This window comes from Dreissena polymorpha, chromosome 1 (assembly GCF_020536995.1).
Source record: "Dreissena polymorpha isolate Duluth1 chromosome 1, UMN_Dpol_1.0, whole genome shotgun sequence".
Lineage (NCBI taxonomy): Eukaryota > Metazoa > Mollusca > Bivalvia > Myida > Dreissenidae > Dreissena > Dreissena polymorpha.
Genome location: NC_068355.1, coordinates 172,534,196 through 172,554,733, shown reverse-complemented (window position 1 = coordinate 172,554,733; position 20,538 = coordinate 172,534,196). Strand labels below are relative to the sequence as shown.

Sequence of the window (20,538 nt, the reverse complement as noted above, 5' to 3'; positions counted from 1 at the left end):
TTCGCCTCACTGAGTAGTATTTCACATGTGCACAAAAGCGACTAGTATTCGGACATGAACAATTGGCCCGGTACTAGATCAAGTTGGGAATTAATGCGTTTAATCTGGATTTAAATAACGCCTGTTGGCAAAATGAAGATAGACATTCATACACATATACTACCGGAAACCTGGCCTGATTTACGTGAGGTAAGACTTGTAATAACTATGACCTTAATTGCATGGAGTTATAATATTTATGCACATTTATAATTTGCTTTAGTTATTGTTTCAGATAATATGTACCAGTCACACTAGCTTAAAGCCTGAGGACGCATGCGATTTCGAATTAAAAACGGACTAACTGTGAAGCGCGTTATTCTGAATCATATAAACGACACTGTTAAACTTAGTTTAAATTTTACAGACATAATCTGTATATCACTCTTTCGTGTAATCGTGCAATATTCCGTTTACACGTTGTCTATTGCAGATAAGCACAAATATGACAAATCTTTACATATGTCACGAACGTGTCTTTTTTGTTATTTGGATAAATCAGCATTATGTACTCCCGACATTTGTAAAACCGACACTAGGCCCTAGTTAGCAGTATTGTTTATAATCTACTCAATGCAAAAGCTAGAACAATCTTTACAATATACATTTAACCACGCCTTTGTGAAGACTGCATTGCCCTTCTGTAATTAGTAGGTATCGGTTCCGCTATTTAGATAGCTATCTATATGATTTATAGTACGTAGGTACCATTGATACGTTGAGCAATTGTTTATGATCACATCTACATCTGTAATATTACCGATGTTACTACCATAATCCTGAGAGACATTCCAAGTTTAAGGTTTTGTCTGTTTAAAGGGATCTTTTTTCACGGTTTGGTAAATTGACAAAATATTGACAAAATTGAATAAGTTGTTTCAGACGCAAATTTTCGTTTTAGTTATGATATTTGTGAGAAAACAGTCTTACTGAACATTTACCATAGTCCAATATAGCCATTATATGTATCTTTTGACGATTTGAAAACCTAAAAATTATAAAGCGTTGCAACGCGAAACGATTGAATAATTTGGAGAGTTCTGTTGTTTAAATTTACGAAACTACGAAGATTGCTTATATTAGGTATAAAATACTTGGAATGTGTATACTAGGCGGAATAGCCGAGAGGGCTAATGCGCTTTTACTTCAGACTAATGCCAGGACTCCGAGGGTCACTGGTTCGAGCCCGTATACCGGCTACTTTTTTTTCCTTTTTTAAATTTTATTCTTGATTTTTACTGGAGCTTTTAAGATCCAATGTTTACATTTATCAATATAAAGCATTTAGTGACAAACTTCAAAATATGCCAAAATCTGTGAAAAGGCCCCTTTAAAGGGACTGTCAACCACGAATGACCAAAAAGAACAATTCTAAAATACCGTATTTTTTTTACAATTATTAGCTTATATTGATTAAAATATCACGACTGGTATATAACATAACTTAAAAAAAGTTAATATTTTCAGTATATTCGGTAATAAACTGTTGCGATGTGAAATCGAAAGTACATCGCGAAAATAGGTGACATAACGATATACACACTATAAATAACGCAAGTAGATTGATCATTTATATATAAAATATATACAATTCACTACGCATGCACAATTTGCATTCCTGGGTTTACCACGTGACAACTATGATCAATTTACTTGCCTTATTTATAGTTAACTGGTAGTTACCTGGTAGACTTGCCCAGTAAAATGTATTACCGAATATACTGAAAATATGAAAACTTAACAACTTTTTTCAAGTAACGTCATATACCAGTCGTGATATTTTAATCAATATACTAATTTGATGTTGATGATGATAAAAATGATGACGATGATTTAAATTATCATATATATGTTTCTGCTTATGATGAAAATGATAATGGTAACGATGATGATGACGATGATGATGATGATGATGATGATGATGATGATAATGATGATGATGATGATGCTGATGATGATGTAGATGATGACGACGACGACGATTCTAATGATGGCAATGCTGTTGTTGTTGATAGGATGATACGGATGATGAGAAAGATAAGGATGAGGATGACAATGCTGTTGTTGTTGTTGTTAATGATGATGATGACGACGACGATGACGACGACGATGATGATGATGATGATGATGATGATGATGATGATGATGATGATGATGATAATGATGATGACAACGACGGCGACAATGATGATGATGATGATGATGATGATGATGATGATGATGATGATGATGATGATGACGATAGTCTCTATGTTCCATCATTCATTAATATTCTACACCTCTTCCACGTCAACTGCAGCGCTATGGTTACGGCGACTGGGTACAGCTGGATCACAGCTGCGAGGGGCGCTGCGCGAACATGATGAAGGGAGGCAAGTTCTTCCGCAAGGTTGAACCCAACTGCTGGTCCCTGCAGGAACGCCTCCGCGAGATGGACGCTACCGGGGTGCGCGTGCAGGCGCTTTCCACGGTGCCTGTCATGTTCAGCTACTGGGTAGGTCACTTAACTGTGCGAGCGCGAGAGCTTCTGTGAAAATTGTGTATAAGGTAGATGGTCTCGTTTTCGTCAAGCATTTTTGATTCTCATTTTGACAATTATTGTTTATACAAAGAGGATATTTTAAAATTTATAAAAATAAAAATGACATCCCAAGTTTACAACTTAAAACGTAGTACCGACTCATAGTTAAATCTACTTTTAGCACAAATCTTTGTTTAGATAAATGCTTGTAAGAATAGTTCTCGAAATAAAATTGTTTGTTAAGTAACTAAGCATACATTTTTTTTCTGATACATTATTAAAAACCAATTAGACTAACGCCCGTGTGGTTTAATTCCTTCCTATCAGAACTCCAATTTATTATATGTGGTAACTGTATAATCGTAGACCGGTGTTCAACTTAAAATGGTTTCTTCATTTAGCACGAAATCCTTTCACTAGAAAGTCAATCATATTATACGAGCATGGTTTTAAGAATGTTATATTTCAGAAACTCAGAGGTTAATCTAACATTCATGTTCTAAGATTGGGTAGTTTGGGAAAAAACAGATTTATTCCGTCATAACAGTGTGTATTATGTGTATTTTATTAAAAGAATCCTTTATTTTTACACCCATATTAAATTGTTCTAGGCCAAGCCCTCGGACACGCTCGACCTATGTGAACTATTGAACAACGATCTGGCCCGCTCTGTGGCGCGGCATCCGGACAGATTCGTCGGACTGGGAACCATTCCTCTTCAAGCGCCTGAACTCGCTGTCAAGGAGCTGATCCGATGTAAACAGGAGCTTGGTATGCATTTAATGACTTGTTTCGGGAATCGTTGTACAATGATTTCTACGTCTTACCCAACCCGCGCTCCTGGTAATTGTCTTCTTCTGGCATAAGTATGTGCTCTTACAATGTTTTAACCAGCATACTCAGGAAGAGTGTGAGTAGGTTAACTGATGGCCACGGTACGACTCAACTTTAGAAAATGGCGAAATTTCCAGGCGAACAAAATTATTACAACTTAACAAACAGATACTTTCTTAATTACTTGGCTTTACTTCAAATGAACATTTCAAGCACATATTTCTTCTTAGTGAAAATGCAATTTATTCCGTTGTGTCACGACGCTTGGACCACCATTGCTACAGGTTACATGTGGATTGATTAATTAAACAAAAGACGTGTGTAATTATGCGCCGTTCACTTTGCATATTATGTGCACCAAGAAAGGGAGTAAGCGGTATCATTCCACATGCCAATAATAAATAAAATCCTAACTTCATCGTCCGTCGTAAAGATCATCGAAAATACAATTTCACGACTTTGTTCGAATACTGTGATTGGACAAGCCTAAATGCGAATATTCTTCTACATGTTAATTTGATTTTACTCGCAAACTAAGTTTGACAGGAGGTATATTGGAGTAACTCTGTCGGTCGGTTTGGTTGGTTGCTCGATTGGTTTGTTGGTATTTCCGCATAAAAATGTTTAAAGTTATGGAGCGAACTTCTTCACTTCTCAAGCGTTTTATTTAAAACTTATCCCATGCGATCAACTTGAAATACAAGATACATTTTTATGCCCAGTTATCCAAACCTTCCCTGAGTAATATGCCCTTAAAAATCCCTCTCTTAATGTCAGCTTTATTTTGACATTTTTTTTATTAATTTAAACAGTAATTGTCGAGCTAAGGGGCATTTTTGTACATCAGCTCATATAATTTAATGAAACCAAGTTTGAGCGTAAATTTATGTTTGCAAAGAAGCAAAGTACTAGTTAGTAGTCCGGCCGGGCAACTTCCTTTTTCAAGCGGTAAACAATTCAGTGCAACTTAACATTTAATAAACATTGGCGACTGTGAATTAATAGTAAGTCTAATAGAATATATTTATCTAAGCCGATGAAATGCTTTAACTTAGACGCGTATTGACATACAACACAGAAAGTTTGTCATGTCAGCCATGTCGTTGTTTAGTTATGTATTATTTAAGTCGCGTTCTGAGAAAACTGAGCAAATGCATGTGCTTACAGTGTCGTTCCAGATAAGCCTGTGCAGTCTGCACAGGCTAATCAGGGACGACACTTTCCGTTTAAACTAGATTTTTGGTAAAAAGGGACTTCCTTTAAAAGAAAAATACTAGTACCATAAAAGCGGAAAGTGTCGTCCCTGATTAGCCTGAGCAGACTGCACAGGCTAATCTGGGATAACACTTAACGAACATGCAATTAAGCCTAGTTTTCTCAGAACAAGGCTCATTTTATTTAAAGAAAGTATAAGATACACATGGCACTGGGCTTGTTACTCTTTAGCTAGGCAACCAAAATACTAAAGATGGACACACGGGCAACCAATTCTGAAACGTGCGTTTCCATACCTGATGTGCAATGGAATGAATGCTGTGCATGCGACAAAGCGGTGGCGGGAGATATTAAGTCTTTCAGTGCTGGAACCGAATTCTGAAGGCCTTTGCAAACAGTTTGGATCCAGATGAGACGCCACAGAACGTGGCATCTCATCAGGATCCAAACTGTTTGCTATTCTTATAGTATTTTTTGAAAAAAAAATCGAACAAAATGTTAATTTTAAAAATTCAGCAGACGACATTTTAGCAGACGACAATTTTCCCAGCATGCAAAGGGTTAAGTCACTTTTTGACAAAGCTCAAGTTTCTTTTACAGGTTTCCCTGGTGTCCAGATTGGTTCTCATGTTAACGACTGGAACTTGGACGCCCCCGAACTTAGATCCGTGTTTGCGGTGAGATCTTGTGTACATTTCACCTTTATTTTATGCGTATCAATGTTCAATGCCGTTTTTGTGCGAAAAATATACGATAAAAGGATATTTTTTTTTACCGTGTACAGTTTAGCTTATCATTTTAATGTACAAATACCAGTTTTGATTGTTCGAGTTTTAAATCGTACTGCTCAATATTGCAGTGAACGTAGTTTAATATACATACGCTTTAACTATGTATGCTAGTCAGACTTCGTTTTAATCGCATAGTGATACATGCAAATACAAGGGGCTATTTCAGGTAGCGTTGGAGCTCGGCTTAATTTGACATGCTCCACATACATTTGTAGTTGTCAATAACCGCGCAATAATACCCGTCATTGCATGGGACTATTTCAGGCGGCGGAGGAGCACGGCGTTGCAGTCTTTGTTCATCCCTGGGATATGGAGGAGGGAGGACGCATGTCCAAGTACTGGATGCCATGGCTGGTGGGTAAGAAACAACTCTTAGAGCTTTAAAGGGATCTTTTCACGCTTTGGTAAATTGACAAAATTGAAAAAAGTTGTTTCAGATTCGCGAATTTTCGTTTTAGTTATGATATTTGTGAGGAAACAGTAATACTGAACATTTACAATGCTCTAATATAGCCAGTATACGCATCTTTTGACGATTTTAAAACCTAAAAATTATAAAGCGTTGCAACGCGAAACGATTGAATAATTTGGAGAGTTCTGTTTTTGTCGTTAAATTTTGTGAAACTACGAAGTTTGCTTATATAAGGTATAAAATACGTCGAGAATGTGTACACGGCGGAATAGCTCAGTAGGTTAAAGCGTTTTTACTTCAGGACTCTGGCAGGACTCCAGGGGTCTCTGGTTCGAAACCTGCTCCGGGCAATGTTCTTTTCCTTTTTTAAATTTTATTCTTGATTTTTTACTGGAGCTTTTACGATCCAATGTTTACATTTATCAATATAAAGCATTTAATGAATAAGTTTAAAAATGCCAAAATCTGTGAAAAGGCCCCTTTAAAAATTAATTTTGATTACATATGAAAATGTTTAGGTTAACTTGAGTTTGCATTGTTTCGAACTTAGCTACAAGCAATGAAACACGTAGTGCATGAAACCTTAATTTATCAAAAAGGCACCATGCATATGTCAACTTTGATGTGCAATTACACAAAGTCTAAATGGATAGTTGCTGACTGTTACACTTTGGGTATCCACACTTTGGGTATCCCCCTTCAAGAATTTTAAAGTTCACGAAGGTTTACATTAATCGAAATATCTCTGGTGTTTTTTCAACACATTAAAATAATTGTACATGTATAAGCAAATATATTAAAACTATATTTGAATCAAAGCATCAAAATGTTGGTTAGTGATGAAATTATTATTCAACGCATTGGGCAAAATGTACTTCTCAGGTAACATGCCCTAGAGTCTCTTAAACATTAGGGACGTCGATCTACTCAAATTTACTACTGAAACTTCAGCAGCTCTAATAACCTAATAAAAGTACAGGTCTCATATATGAATAAATACAACAGTCCCCTCCTGTTGTATATATATATATATATATATATATATATATATATATATATATATATATATATATATATATATATATATATATATATATATATATATATATATATATATATATCGTGCTAAAAGTACAATACAGGTAACCAAACCTAAAACACAAATATTAAAAACAAAAATCAAATTTTAATAAACTTCATTGTCTATGTATAACGCATTCTCCTCCTTTTTTCCAAACATCGTGCGAGAATACACAATTGTAACTAAATTGCACATTTAATGTCAAATAAGCCGCGCCATGCAAAAATGGGTCTAATGCCATATCCTAATGAGACCACAAAACCTTGTTTGACTTAACAGCGGACAGCGTAGCTCCTGACCCACTGACCACACTGCGCAGGCAGGTCTTGAGCTACGCTGGCCGCATACTGCATAAGATCAATTTATTTTCTTGCTAAAATGTCATCTCTCGTCCCAGGCATGCCGTCGGAGACTACCGCTGCTATCTGCTGTATGACGATGGGAGGTGTGCTGGAGCAGTTTCCGGGTCTCAGGGTCTGCTTTGCACACGGAGGTAGGAGCACGAGATAGTCTTGCTCAGTGTACTCAATGTGTGAGTATTGTACATGTGCCGTCTCCGTCGCTGATGTACTCAATGTGTGAGTATTGTACATGTGCCGTCTCCGTCGCTGATGTACTCAATGTGTGAGTATTGTACATGTGCCGTCTCCGTCGCTGATGTACTCAATGTGTGAGTATTGTACATGTGCCGTCTCCGTCGCTGATGTACTCAATGTGTGAGTATTGTACATGTGCCGTCTCCATCGCTGATGTACTCAATGTGTGAGTATTGTACATGTGCCGTCTCCGTCGCTGATGTACTCAATGTGTGAGTATTGTACATGTGCCGTCTCCGTCGCTGATTAACGCGCATGTTTGTGTCCGTTTGCTGAGTACAGACTGTGTTAATGTTTGTTCAAAGGATTGCATTTAGCTTCATATGCTTCATTTGCTGCGTTGTATTTTTTTAATCTCCAAAATTAGTGTTAATATATTCCTCTAACGCGAATAACAATTAATTTTTTACTGAGGTTAATTTACGTCTAGCTACTGTACCGGGTATATGAAAATATCTCAATCAGCATTAAACCGTAGTGTAAAAATAAGTTCAAAAACATTAACAGTGTTAATATTATGTACTTAAGAGTATGATTTACTGAACGCAGTGCTAATCCATTACCAGTTTTAGAATAATTACTGCAAGAAAACAGTGTTTCTTCGTCCCAGGTGGTGCGTTCCCGTACACGGTTGGTCGCATCGAGCACGGGTACAACGTGCGACCGGATCTCTGCGCAACAGCCTGTAAGACGAATCCCCGGAAGTTTCTCGGCAAGTTCTACACGGACGGCCTCGTGCACGATGCACGTGCGCTCGAGTACCTCGTGGACGTCATCGGTCAGGTGTGTAGCGCTGCACGGGTTGTGGCTCTTTGTTCATAGTGATTGGTGTATTAATGTACATGTAAGTGGACCTAAATGTTGTGAAATAGATCAGACAGAAATTACATGTATATCATCGGAACTCTCGCTCTCTTAAATTCACTAAGCTTTTTGATCGAATGGATTGGTAATGGGATATACTAGTATACCTTTAATCACGACGAAATTGTGAACATATTTTTTATATCAATTTGTAGTTGAAAGGGGCTTTGTCGTTTTCATTCTTTTGATATTGGTTTGTTATGCAGAGAGGCTTTATGATTTTCATTCGTGCAATTACATGGATATTTAAGACGAAGACATAAAAATATTGTGATTTTTTTCGACAAAATGAACTGTTATGCATAGCGTTAATAGGAGCGCGTCATCTGCGGCTCGGACTACCCGTTCCCGCTGGGAGAGCATCATCCGGGCAAGCAGATAGAAGAGTCGGCATTCAGCCAGGATATCAAGGTAGTGACTCCAAAGACCTGTGCATGCATGAATACAAAGCCCTTGAATTACATGTTCAACCAGAGAGTTACATATGAATGTAGCATGAAATAACATTGAGAATGATCTATTGTAGATTTCAAGATTTTAAGGTTCTATTTACATTATTTCAAGAAGGCCAATAATAACAACATTAATACTACTCTAAAAAAATTCTGGTGGGTTACTTAAGTTATGAGTATGAGTAAGCGAGATTAATGAACATTATACATACTACATACATAAGTAATATCAATCAATCGTTGTCTGCAGTTAATAATACATGAATTTACTCGTCTCACACAATCATAGACTAGAACAAGAACTAACACACAACTACAACTACTGAACATTCAGAAGAAGATGAATTATACAAAAAACATATTGCATTGTATTCATTTAAGTAACAATAATAGAAAATGCAACAAATGAGATTTATAATGAACTGTTTTTTCATTCTAATAACCGAACAAATTAGTGTTTATTTCGCGACATACAAAAGTATACATCATATAATAAAAAGTGTATGCATAACATTTTTCCATGTAATTGGTGAAATGACGTCGTGGACGGCAAAAAAAAACATGTTAGTAATCCACTTTTTGAAATAACTTTTATCAAAATATTTGCTTAACATTTAGTCTTATGTCGTTTAAATATACAGCATGCGATATGTTTAGTTTCGTCTATCTTTCTCATTTTCAGGACAAGTTGCTCTTCAAAAATGCGTGCGAGTTTCTAGGTTTGGACCCTGCGTCTTTTGAAAAAACAACAACACTTGATTCTTAACAATACCTGTGAATAATAAAATTACGTGCATGCATTTATGTGTGTGATATGTTGACTTTTTATTGTGATATTAATTAGACTCCAAACCCATTGCCGGTGACGTTCTAAAACTTGTGCAGCTCCAGATGTTTAGAACTGTGCGACTCCATAAGCCGATTTCGCTTTTTAAACACGTCTTTCATATCATTGCATGTACAGTTTTGTGTATTAAAAGTGTGTACATGTTAAATTAATGACATTAAATTGTTTTGAATGATAGTGTTTTCATAAAAAAATCCCAATACAACAATTTAGCTCTAAATTCTGTACAGGTCAGAATAATGTTCTTAAAAGGCAAATCGTTTTTTTAACTATATCCTTTTATGTAGAGGATATCTCTATGTCGGTGTGGCGGTCGGAATGTTTAACCGCATTTATTTTAGAGTTTGTAAGAGAGCGAACTTCTCCCACAATTCTGAAGCGATTAAATTAAAACTTCAAATATTTCATCAGCATGCACTGTACCAACGTTTGTGCTAGACACATTCACGAGTAATTTGCCCTTGGATAAAGCCATAACGTGTTCACACGCCCCCGGTGATCCACTCATTCATGAATAACGTGTCCTTTGTCGTACGTGGCGAGCTTAAACATGTCAATCCTTTACACATATTTACCTTCTGCTTCATAATCAAACGTTTATCCATGTGTTGAAATATGTACATTTAACAGGCGGAAAGGTTCACATCAATGAAGCAAGTAATTCAACACTATTTACCTTTATGCAACATGCATATTGATTCCGAAAATCCGTACGTATCGAATTCGTCCACAATATATTGCATGTGAAGAAAACATTTATACTAAAGACATACGCCATAGTAAATTGTAAAAGTTTTATTGTATAAAATACGTAAAGAAGGATGACAACGTAAAATCATGGATAAAAGCTAGAAAATCAGTGCAGAAACTGATGAAATAAAACACAAAGCAGACAATCAGATGGAAAACAAATGTTGCAAGCATATGAGCTTATCAAATGATAACAAGTGATTACATGGTGAGAATTGATACAGTTACATATATACTAATACAGCAAACTTTTCGACCACTTAATAAAAAGAAACCTACAACCACTGTACAATACATGTTAGAATATAATTCATATTATTGAATACCGATATGCATACATAAATAATACAAATCATGTCGAAAATATGGCATTATGCCGTTGATCTCGAACACGCTCGGCGGATGTAAAAAATCCATAATGTGCGAAGAGCCACTGGGAAGTAATTGTGACGTCATTTCGCGAAAACGCAACCAAACTGTTATTTTCTTGTAAGATGAACGCCATCAACACATACCGTTTTAACGATTGAATCACTATAATTTGTTCCGGAAATCTGACAGTTAAAGAGCAGCAATCAAGTTATTATATCTATATTTAAACCGCCGATTGCATTTCAAAATCATGGTATAAATAAATCGAGAATACGTTGTGCTCGGCAAAATATCGATTTTAATTCACGAGTGATGATGCATTAATTTTATTCAATGCCTTTTAGTTGAGTGTAGGGAAATATCAGTGGTTTGAAAGCGAAAAATCACTGTTTTAAAAAGTGAAGAATAACAGTGAAAATATCAATATCTTCTTCATTTCAGTGTGTAATAGCGTCGTTTTCTTATGTAAAGGCGTCATTATTACAGCGAAACTGTACATCCCATATATTATAAATTTTAATCAAACAATGAAATGGGTCAATTTTCGGTAAATCATCGATTTTAATTCACGAGTGATCACAGAAATGAATATTTTCTCACAAAAACGAAGCAATGATAATGTTGTTATTTATTTTCACTGTGTTACATTGAAATGGCGTCGTTATTAACAGGTCATTACGTTTAAGGAAAAAATGACTGTGCTTCGTGGTTGTGTTTATTGATCAGTTTAAACAATTTCTTTTTTTGATGTTTTTTCAACATTCTTCGTTTATTTACACTAAAAGAGTTATACATGAGAATTCAGCTGACAAAACAACATGATGTAAAAAAACAACGTCAATTCACTGATAAAACCGAAAATAATCGATAATTTCCCCTGTCGAAACCAGTGAATTCTCGTTTTAAAAATCACTGATATTTCCCTAAAAAAACACAGAAAAGGATTAAATAAATCTTCATCTTTGTTCAAAACTAAAAATGAAAAGATTTGTAAAATGAAACGATTGCAGAACAGTGTGGTAGAGCCCTGGGGCCGTTACTAATCAAGTGTGCCACCAGGGATAGCTGTCACAACGGCGCTATGAAATAACCTGTAAGTGTACACCGAACAATACGCTTCAAATTGTTTGAAAATAGATCACAACATCCACAAGCAAAAGCCCACTTATTAATTAAAATTGTGTTACAGTGTAATGGGTTCCTTTTTAAGAGGTCATGACGTTATTATTACCGATAAATACTGGTTCATTTACTTTTAGATGTAAATAAACTATTATAAAAAGCAAACATAAACAGAAAATTGCATTTGTATGATATGTAATGTCGTTATACATATTTTAACGTTACACTAAAAAAATCAGATGAGTACATATTTTCTTCTTCTTATGCCGCTTTCGACTATGAGCGTACATAAAAAATCGGCCAACAAACCAACATACATTTGTTTAATGCAAGAATATTAACGTTGCAAATCAGTAACATTACTTATTATTTTACATACATGGACATTCAAACAGACAACAATAATGCTGAGGGTTTCAATGAATTGTATATCAAATGAATTACCCAAGTAAACAAGATATGTGTTTGTCAGAAACACTATGTCCCCTTCTGCGCCGCTTTCAAGCTGTCTATTTGACCTTTGATCTTGAATGATGACCTTGACCTTTCACCACTCAAAATGTGCAGCTCCATGAGATACACATGCATGCCAAATATCAAGTTGCTATCTTCAATATTGCAAAAGTTATGGCAAATGTTAAAGTTTGACACAAACAAACACACAAACCAACAGACAGGGCAAAAACAATATGTCCCCCACTATAGTAATAGGGGACATGAAAAATATATTGAACTTAATTTTTAAATAATTTGCCGAAACTAATATACACATGAAAATCTAGCAAAATGTAATATTGTACACCAATAAATACACCTTATTATTTAAGTGTTGAGAAAAAAAATTACCACAAATATTCATTTACGAAATGGTGGAAAATATATTTACAACAGCTTTATAAACATTCAACATACAATAAGAGGGTTCAAGATGAAAATGTGCAAAGAAGTTTGTAAATCGATTTAATGAAGACCAGAAACAAATAGAGCAGGGTCTTTTAATTCAACAGGACTATATTTAATGTATATATCATACATGTACATACACTATCTTAAAACATGGGGAGCTGTCAATTTCACAACATTATTGAAAAAAGTTGTTAAATACTGTTATATGTAACCTGTTTGTAACATCAAATGTTTCACTCCCAATATTCAATGCTGCGAAATAAAACATGAATTTCATTACTATTTGCAATAAAATAACACTTTTAATAACATATTGATTGTTCTTACTTTTTGATTTTAACAAATAATTGCTTTTTTATATCCAACAAAATCTGATTCTATGTAAAAAAAACACTTTCAGGAGCATGCAAAATGAATTCAGACAATGAATTTGATATGTGTCCTACTTCTTTATATTAATCATTTATGATAATCATTAGCCAAGAAAACATCAAATATGGACATTCTTATTAAATAACATCTTGTCCCAAGAGTGATGAAATCTCCCCAGCAATGAATGTCCTAGTATTTAAAAGTTGTAAGGCAACCATTAAAAAAATATGTTCATATAGTTTAACAACAACTTTTAAAACACTGACCAACGCAAAACGATTGTACCATTTTTACAGACAATATTTAAATATTTTAAAACAAGAGACATCTTCACAGTCACTGCTAAAAATGAGCTCACTAAACTCGAAATCTTCACTGAAGTTCTTGAACAGACATGATAACAAGTTTGTATATGGACAAAGAGATGTGAACTCTTACTGCCTTAAAACATACCAAACAAGTCAAATGAAAAATAAAGTCAAATAAACATGGTACTTATACAGCTTCACAAAAAATAGATTTAATTGACTTACAAGAGCAATATAGCCTGTTATTTAAACACCAAATTATTAATTTAGACTTGATGTGTTCAAATAAGTGAATACATTTTTCTTATTGATTCAACCAACACGTAGAAAATATATGGGTGAAAAGAGTATATGTATTGTTTCTTACACTTCGTTTTAATGGTAAATAAAAAGATCACTATAACAAGGGCAGATAATATATTATTTGCACAGTCACACAATTAAAAAACAATTGAAACATGTATATTAGGTAAAACTGAAAAGTTATCTTATTCACTATAGATGTTAAGGATCTACCATAAATTGAGTCAAGAATATAAACATTCTAATGCATATGGTTTTAAATAAAAATCATTATCTTCACTTACAAAAGTAACACCTAAATATATACACTAGCTAAATAATTCACACTAATGTAAGCAGATATTAACTTCTTTATATTATTATAAATTTGCTATGTACACTGCTTCACCACAATGAGGTAAAGTCTCCTGACAAATTGTCTAAATATGGCAGTGCTGCCCTTATACATGTACAACACAGCCCACCCACAGTATTTACAAGCAAACTAGCCGATATACATGAAATAGAATTGTAAATTATAGCATACCTAATATTCCAACCGAATAAATTGCATCTTATAAATATACCATTGAAATAATTTTGATTTAGCTTGGATTTGTAAGAATCTAAACAAACATTATTTTTTCTATCAAACCAAATTAACTACACTGAATATAGAATGTAAACAATTGTGTTAATTTAAAACTTGCTTAAGGCTACTTATCCCAAAGCAACACCTTACAATTTGCAAGTTCAATGATTGGCATTAAAACAACATAAAAAATCCAGACAAAATGGTCAATAGACCACAAATTCAATATAACAGGTGTTAATGTTTAACATGATACTAGATACTGTTCATAGATCAGGCTAACTAAAAGAACAGGCATGCATTCCCCACGTCTGGCTTTTATTCAATTGAAGGAGAGGCAAAGAAATGGCTGGGCTTCTTGGTGATGTTTGCTGTTCGGTCTCCAAACCTGTAATGAACATCATTTCAATCGCAACAGTAGACTTAGATTACATTTTAAGTGGGTTAAAACTAACACTGTAGTAAATGGCTGAAACAGACCCATTAAATTCAGTGATGTACCAGTGACAACCAATTCTTATACATTTCAATTACATATGTATAATGTCAATCAATTGTTGATACAACACTTCAATGTAGAAGAAATTTAGCAGCTCATATTCAGACTATGGACTACACACAAAAAGACATTAATATCCACTCTACCTCTAAATGGAAGTTTCACTCATTGACCGCTTTAATGCTTTCAAAGGAGGCATTAGCTTATGTTTTCCTTCTCTGAGGAGCAGAAATAAGATCAAGGTTTAGACTGAGGTACACCCGCTACAAGGGTGTGTAAGTTAGGACTAGGATTGCACCTCAAGCTTCGAGTACATTGCCAGCACCACACACTTGATAACCAAGTTCAGGACACAAAATAAACTGGACTGCTAGTACCAATACATGATAAATGGTTACATTTTTATAAAAAAGGTTCAGTTTAAGTCAGTTAAATGTGAATTGCCATCTACAAAAGCAGGTAAAGTATGATGTTTTAATGACATGCTAGTCTATGACCATGCTTTTCTGGTCAGTGTGGTGTTAACATACATAACATGAGTAAGCTTTGCCAATTTTATGAGAAAGGCCAATTAAAAATTTTATCGACTTTCAGTATTTGACTAAATTATAGCAGCACTCCATGTTTGAAAACATGGCTAAGAATTAAGTCTCCAAAATCAGGATTTGAGTCAAATAATAAAACTTCTATATCTTGGAAAGCATGTTCAAAACTTGTTCCTTTTAAGATTGCAGATACAACAGTTCTGCTTTCAAAAATGGACTTGTGTATCTACCAACTATAAATCATCTGGATAAAGACTTAAATCAGAGCACATTTAGCATAAACCATTTAATACTTGTTTTTGTTGAAAATTGTCGATAAGATTTAGAATACTTTTTACACATACATGTGTTAAAAATGTGTTATTTAAAACCCTGATATTTACATCTTTTTAGTTCCAGTCATATAATGAGAATGCAACGTGTTATTCAACAGCCAAATTATCATGCACCTTTACTTACAAGAATTTGAAGAAAAGAATATATATGAATATAAAATTATATTTGTTATGATACATTGCAAACAAAAAAGCATATACCAACTAGCTTTTATACATGAAATATAACAAAATACACTTAATTTCAATTTAAAAACAATTCATCAAAGTCATTACGTATTTAAAGTACTTAGATACAAAAAAATGATTAACATGTGCATGCTTTAACAGTTTCCAAGAAAAGGTACAGAGAAACAAAATAATTTGTTTCATAGACAGAATGATTTCTAAGTATTACATTTGGTCACTAAATACTTCCTTTGTAGAGTCCATTAGAAATTTTGTTAAAATGGACCAATCATGTATCTAATTAATTCTTGATGCATAACATGTCTTCAATTTTCTGATCAATAAAATCTAAACCAATTGCATAGAAGGTACAAATTATCTTTGGCTAACAATTAAGCCTAGCAAAACTGCAGAGAAGTTACACATGATTATATTTTTTTTTACATAAATGAAGGACTGAAATTAAATTTAAGCCCAATCACTTTTTAAATCAGACACAAACTTCCACTTACTTTGCCATATATCAACAAACATTTCAGTTTGATACAGTGCCAAATCTCAGGGCCTGCTCTGCCATTCGCCAAATTAGCAAATGGCTACAAATTAGAAAATTTGGCTAAATTTTTTTCCATGTGGCTACAACTTTTTCTTCAAAAAAACCCTGTAAAACAGATCAAATCTGAAGAATTTCTTTGTTGTAAGGGAAATTTGGCCAAAGGAAATTTTGAGCCAGTCAGAGCCCTGAAATCTGATGTGAATTCACTTCTTTAATAATTAACTTAAGTTAAATGTAGTTGCAAGTTAATTATTTTTTTCTTATAATTGTGGATTAGTAAAAATTGTTTTGAGCTGGTAAATATTGTCAGGTAACAAGCCCGCCTAGTAATTCTGAAATGTGAATTTTCAAAGACTGTAATATACATAATAAAACATGTACACCAGAAATCATTCTGTCTGTTTTATTTCGTTCCTACATAATGTAATGATAGAAAAGAAACGTATATATGTATTTGTAAAGAGTAAAATATGTAATACTTTGGTGTATCTCTGAAACAAGACAATAAAACATCATTAGTCAGAAAGTAAGCTCCTCCACGCATTATGTTTGGCATTTAAAAAAAGCTGCAACTGAGAGGCAGTTGACATTCAGACTATAGGAGAAATTTCAGATGTGCCATTGCATACATTATTATTTTCTCAACATGCTGTCTGATTGCAATGGCTGTCTTTCCACCACTAAAACTCAAAGTAAAATAAAATAAAAAAATATTTAGCTCGTCTATACAAATTACAATTATTATAGTTTTTATCACAAACAAAGAAAGGTTCCAAAATTCTGTGTATTATTTCACCATTAATTGGCACAAAGCTTTGGTCACAGTGCACACAGATTTTTCATGGTGATCAACACACATATGCAAAGGAAACTGTGTAGTAAACAAATGATGTCTGTTTGTTGTCAGATTAAAACAATTATATATAAAGATATTTACCGGTGGATAAAAACACAAATGGCACTTACCTTAGCCCTAGACAATAACTAAACTAGTTCTTAAAAAAACAACAACAAGAGATGTGTTTGTCAGAAACACAATGTCCCCTACTGCCCTGCTTTGAAGCCATATATTTGACCTTTGACCTTGAAGGATGACCTTGACCTTTCATCTGTTAAAATGTGCAGCTCCATGAGATAATCATGCATGCCAAATATCAAGTTGCTATCTTCAATATGGCAAAAGTGTATATTAAATAAGCGATTGTTATCCATATATTTGACCTTGAAAGATGACCTTGACCATTCACCACTCAAAATGTGCAGCTCCTTGAGATACACATGCATGCCAAATATGAAGTTGCTATCTTCAATATTGCGCAAGTTATGGCAAATGTTAAAGTTTGATGCAAACACACAAAGCAACAAACCAACAGACAGGGCAAAAACAATATGTCCCCCACTATAGTGGTGGGGACATAAAAACTTGGTTGACATTACAACATAGCAAAACTGTGCTTACTTGGGAGTGAATGTGTTCCTGGTGGTCCAGGTACGACTCTTTTCATAGGAGGCAGGCGTGTGCACTGGGCCCAGGCGGCTCTCCAGCACTGAAACAACCAGGGAAAGGGCTGTGAAAGCAGGGCAATTGGGGACTCACTAGGACCCATGGTGTACGCCTATGGCTTTACACAGTCAGACAAACAAATGAGTAATTTTGAAAAGACTCATGACATAATCAATTGATTGGCGGATAGAGAGATACTTCTATTGATAACTTCATCAAAAATACACAGCATTCAACAAACACAAAAAGTGAAGGTTTGACCATAAACATCTTTTCATATAAATTTGCCAGCAGCATTTTCTCATTCTTCAAACATAAGGTTAGTTTATTTTAAAAAGATCTTCAGGGTTAAATCAGTTTGTAAGACACCTTTTTTTATCAAACAAACTAGTTTATAATAAATTGTTTAAGTACACACACAAAAAATGTATACATTAAGCATTAAGCTGATAAAGGCGTGACCACATACATTGGGCTCGTGATGGTTCTGGTGTCTGAACATTGGTCCCATACATGTTCTCATTATCGTCACTGATGAAGTTGATCCAGTAGTCCTCTGGGATCTCAAACAGCCGATCCATCACCTGGAAACAACAGACTTCTGTCACACTTGTACACTTGGTCAAGTATTGGATTGGGTTGATGTGCCATGCATACAAAAGAATTTGGGACCTTATACATTGTAAACTAGCCATAGGGAACCAATTCTTGAACGAAACCAACCTTTGAAAGAGTTTTATAACAAATAAATAGTCCCAATTTTTTAAAACAAAATCTAAACAAGAGCACCGCCTTGCGGGTGCAGACCGCTCATCTATTTTCTTTTTAAAGGTGAAGGGACTCTCATTTTCAATCACAAAGGAGGGAGGAGTGGAGTGAAGAGGGGTGTATAGTGTGGGGTTGTGGACATTTATTACATTATCTTCCAAAAAAGCGAAAAAAAAAAAAAAAAAAAAAAAAATCGGGGGGGGGGGGGGGGTATAGTGTGAGGGTGTGGTGATAATTTGTGAGATGATCTTAAAAAAAAAAAAAAAAAAAAAAAAAAAATCAAAAAAAAAATTTGGGGGGGGGGGGTGGGGGGGGGTGGGGTGGGGGTATAGTGTGAGGGGTGTGGTGGTCATTTGTGAGATGATCTTATAAAAAAAAAAAAAAAAAAAAAAAATTAGGGGGGGGGGGAGGGGGGGGAGGGGGGGGAGGGCACGGGGGATGGTTTGGGTGAAGTCTATTGTGGTATGTCAGGTAAGAGTAGTTTCATCAAAGTATCAATCAAATCTAATCATAAATAAAGAAGTTATGGCAATTTTAGCAAAATTTAATAATTTGACCTTGAGAGTCAAGGTCATTCAAAGGTCAAAGTAAAATTCAAGTTGCCAGGTACAGTAACCTCATGATAGCATGTAAGTATTTGAAGTTTGAAAGCAATAGCCTTGATACTTCGAGTGGATCGAAACACAAAATTTAACCATATATTAAAAGTTACTAAGTCAAAAAAGGGCCATAATTCCGTAACAATGACAACCAGAGTTATGCAACTTGTCCTTTTACTGTACCCTTATGATAGTTTGTGAGTGTTCCAAGTATGAAAGCAATATCTATGATACTTTAGGGGTAAAGTGACCAAAACATAAATCTTAACCAAATTTTCAATTTTCTAAGTATAAAGGGCCCATAATTCCGTCCAAATGCCAGTCAGAGTTACATAACTTTGCCTGCACCGTCCCCTTATGATAGTTCATAAATCTTGCAAGTATGAAAGCAATAGCTTTGATACTGTAGGAATAAAGTGGACCTAAACACAAAACTTAATCAAATTTTCAATTTTCTAAGTATAAAAAGGGCACATAATTCTGTCAAAATGCCAGTCAGAGTTACATTACTTTGCCTGCACAGTCCCCTTATGATAGTTAGTAAGTGTTGCAAGTATGAAAGCAATAGCTTTGATGCTTAAGGAATAAAATGGACCTAAACACAAAACTTAACCAAAATTGTCAATTTTCTAAGTATAAAAAGGGCACATAATTCTGTCAAAATGCATGCCAGAGTTATCTAACTTTGCCTGCCCAGTCCCCTCATGATAGTAAGTAAGTGTACCAAGTTTGAATGCAATAGCATTGATACTTACTGAGAAAAGTGGAACTAAACGCAAAACTTAACCAAAATTTGCAATTTTTTAAGTACAAAAAGGGCACATAATTCTGTCAAAATGCACGCCAGAGTTATCTAACTTTGCCTGCCTAGTCCCCTCATGATAGTAAGTAAGTGTACCAAGTTTGAATGCAATAGCATTGATACTTTCTGAGAAAAGTGGACCTAAACGCAAAACTTAACCGGACGCCGACGCCAACGCCAACGCCAACGCCAACGCCAACGCCAACGCCGACGCCAAGGTGATGACAATAGCTCATAATTTTTTTTCAAAAAATAGATGAGCTAAAAATTGAGTAGGTGTTATATACACAATTAAGTTTTTTAAATGACAAGACTAATAGTTATAAAATATACTTATTAAACACTGCTGGTGCTAAAACTGGGCAAAACAATATCTGTACTTGTATTGTATCATTTTTAGGTGAGA

At 34.7% G+C, this 20,538-nt stretch overlaps 2 protein-coding genes across 7 annotated transcripts in view; one reads left to right on the top strand and one right to left on the bottom strand.

The window, feature by feature from the left end:
* On the top strand, nucleotides 1-9,827 carry LOC127867696 (2-amino-3-carboxymuconate-6-semialdehyde decarboxylase-like). The gene is made up of 9 exons (XM_052409035.1): nucleotides 1-189; nucleotides 2,339-2,533; nucleotides 3,172-3,331; nucleotides 5,210-5,286; nucleotides 5,665-5,758; nucleotides 7,291-7,386; nucleotides 8,100-8,272; nucleotides 8,669-8,764; nucleotides 9,488-9,827. The coding sequence occupies exons 1-9, from the start codon at nucleotides 133-135 to the stop codon at nucleotides 9,569-9,571; spliced, it is 1,032 nt and encodes a 343-aa protein (XP_052264995.1). The 5' UTR covers nucleotides 1-132; the 3' UTR covers nucleotides 9,572-9,827.
* A 605-nt stretch (nucleotides 9,828-10,432) lies between these two features.
* LOC127861265 (rac GTPase-activating protein 1-like) overlaps nucleotides 10,433-20,538 on the bottom strand; it is a 55,638-nt gene continuing 45,532 nt past the window's right edge. For all 6 annotated transcript variants that reach the window (XM_052399704.1, XM_052399743.1, XM_052399714.1 and 3 more), the window contains 3 exons: nucleotides 18,433-18,547; nucleotides 17,919-18,006; nucleotides 10,433-14,744 (listed from right to left, as the gene is read on the bottom strand). In XM_052399704.1, the coding sequence (XP_052255664.1) occupies nucleotides 14,675-14,744; nucleotides 17,919-18,006; nucleotides 18,433-18,547 (273 nt within the window). In that variant the 3' untranslated portion in view covers nucleotides 10,433-14,674. The remainder of the gene's footprint in view (nucleotides 14,745-17,918; nucleotides 18,007-18,432; nucleotides 18,548-20,538) is intronic.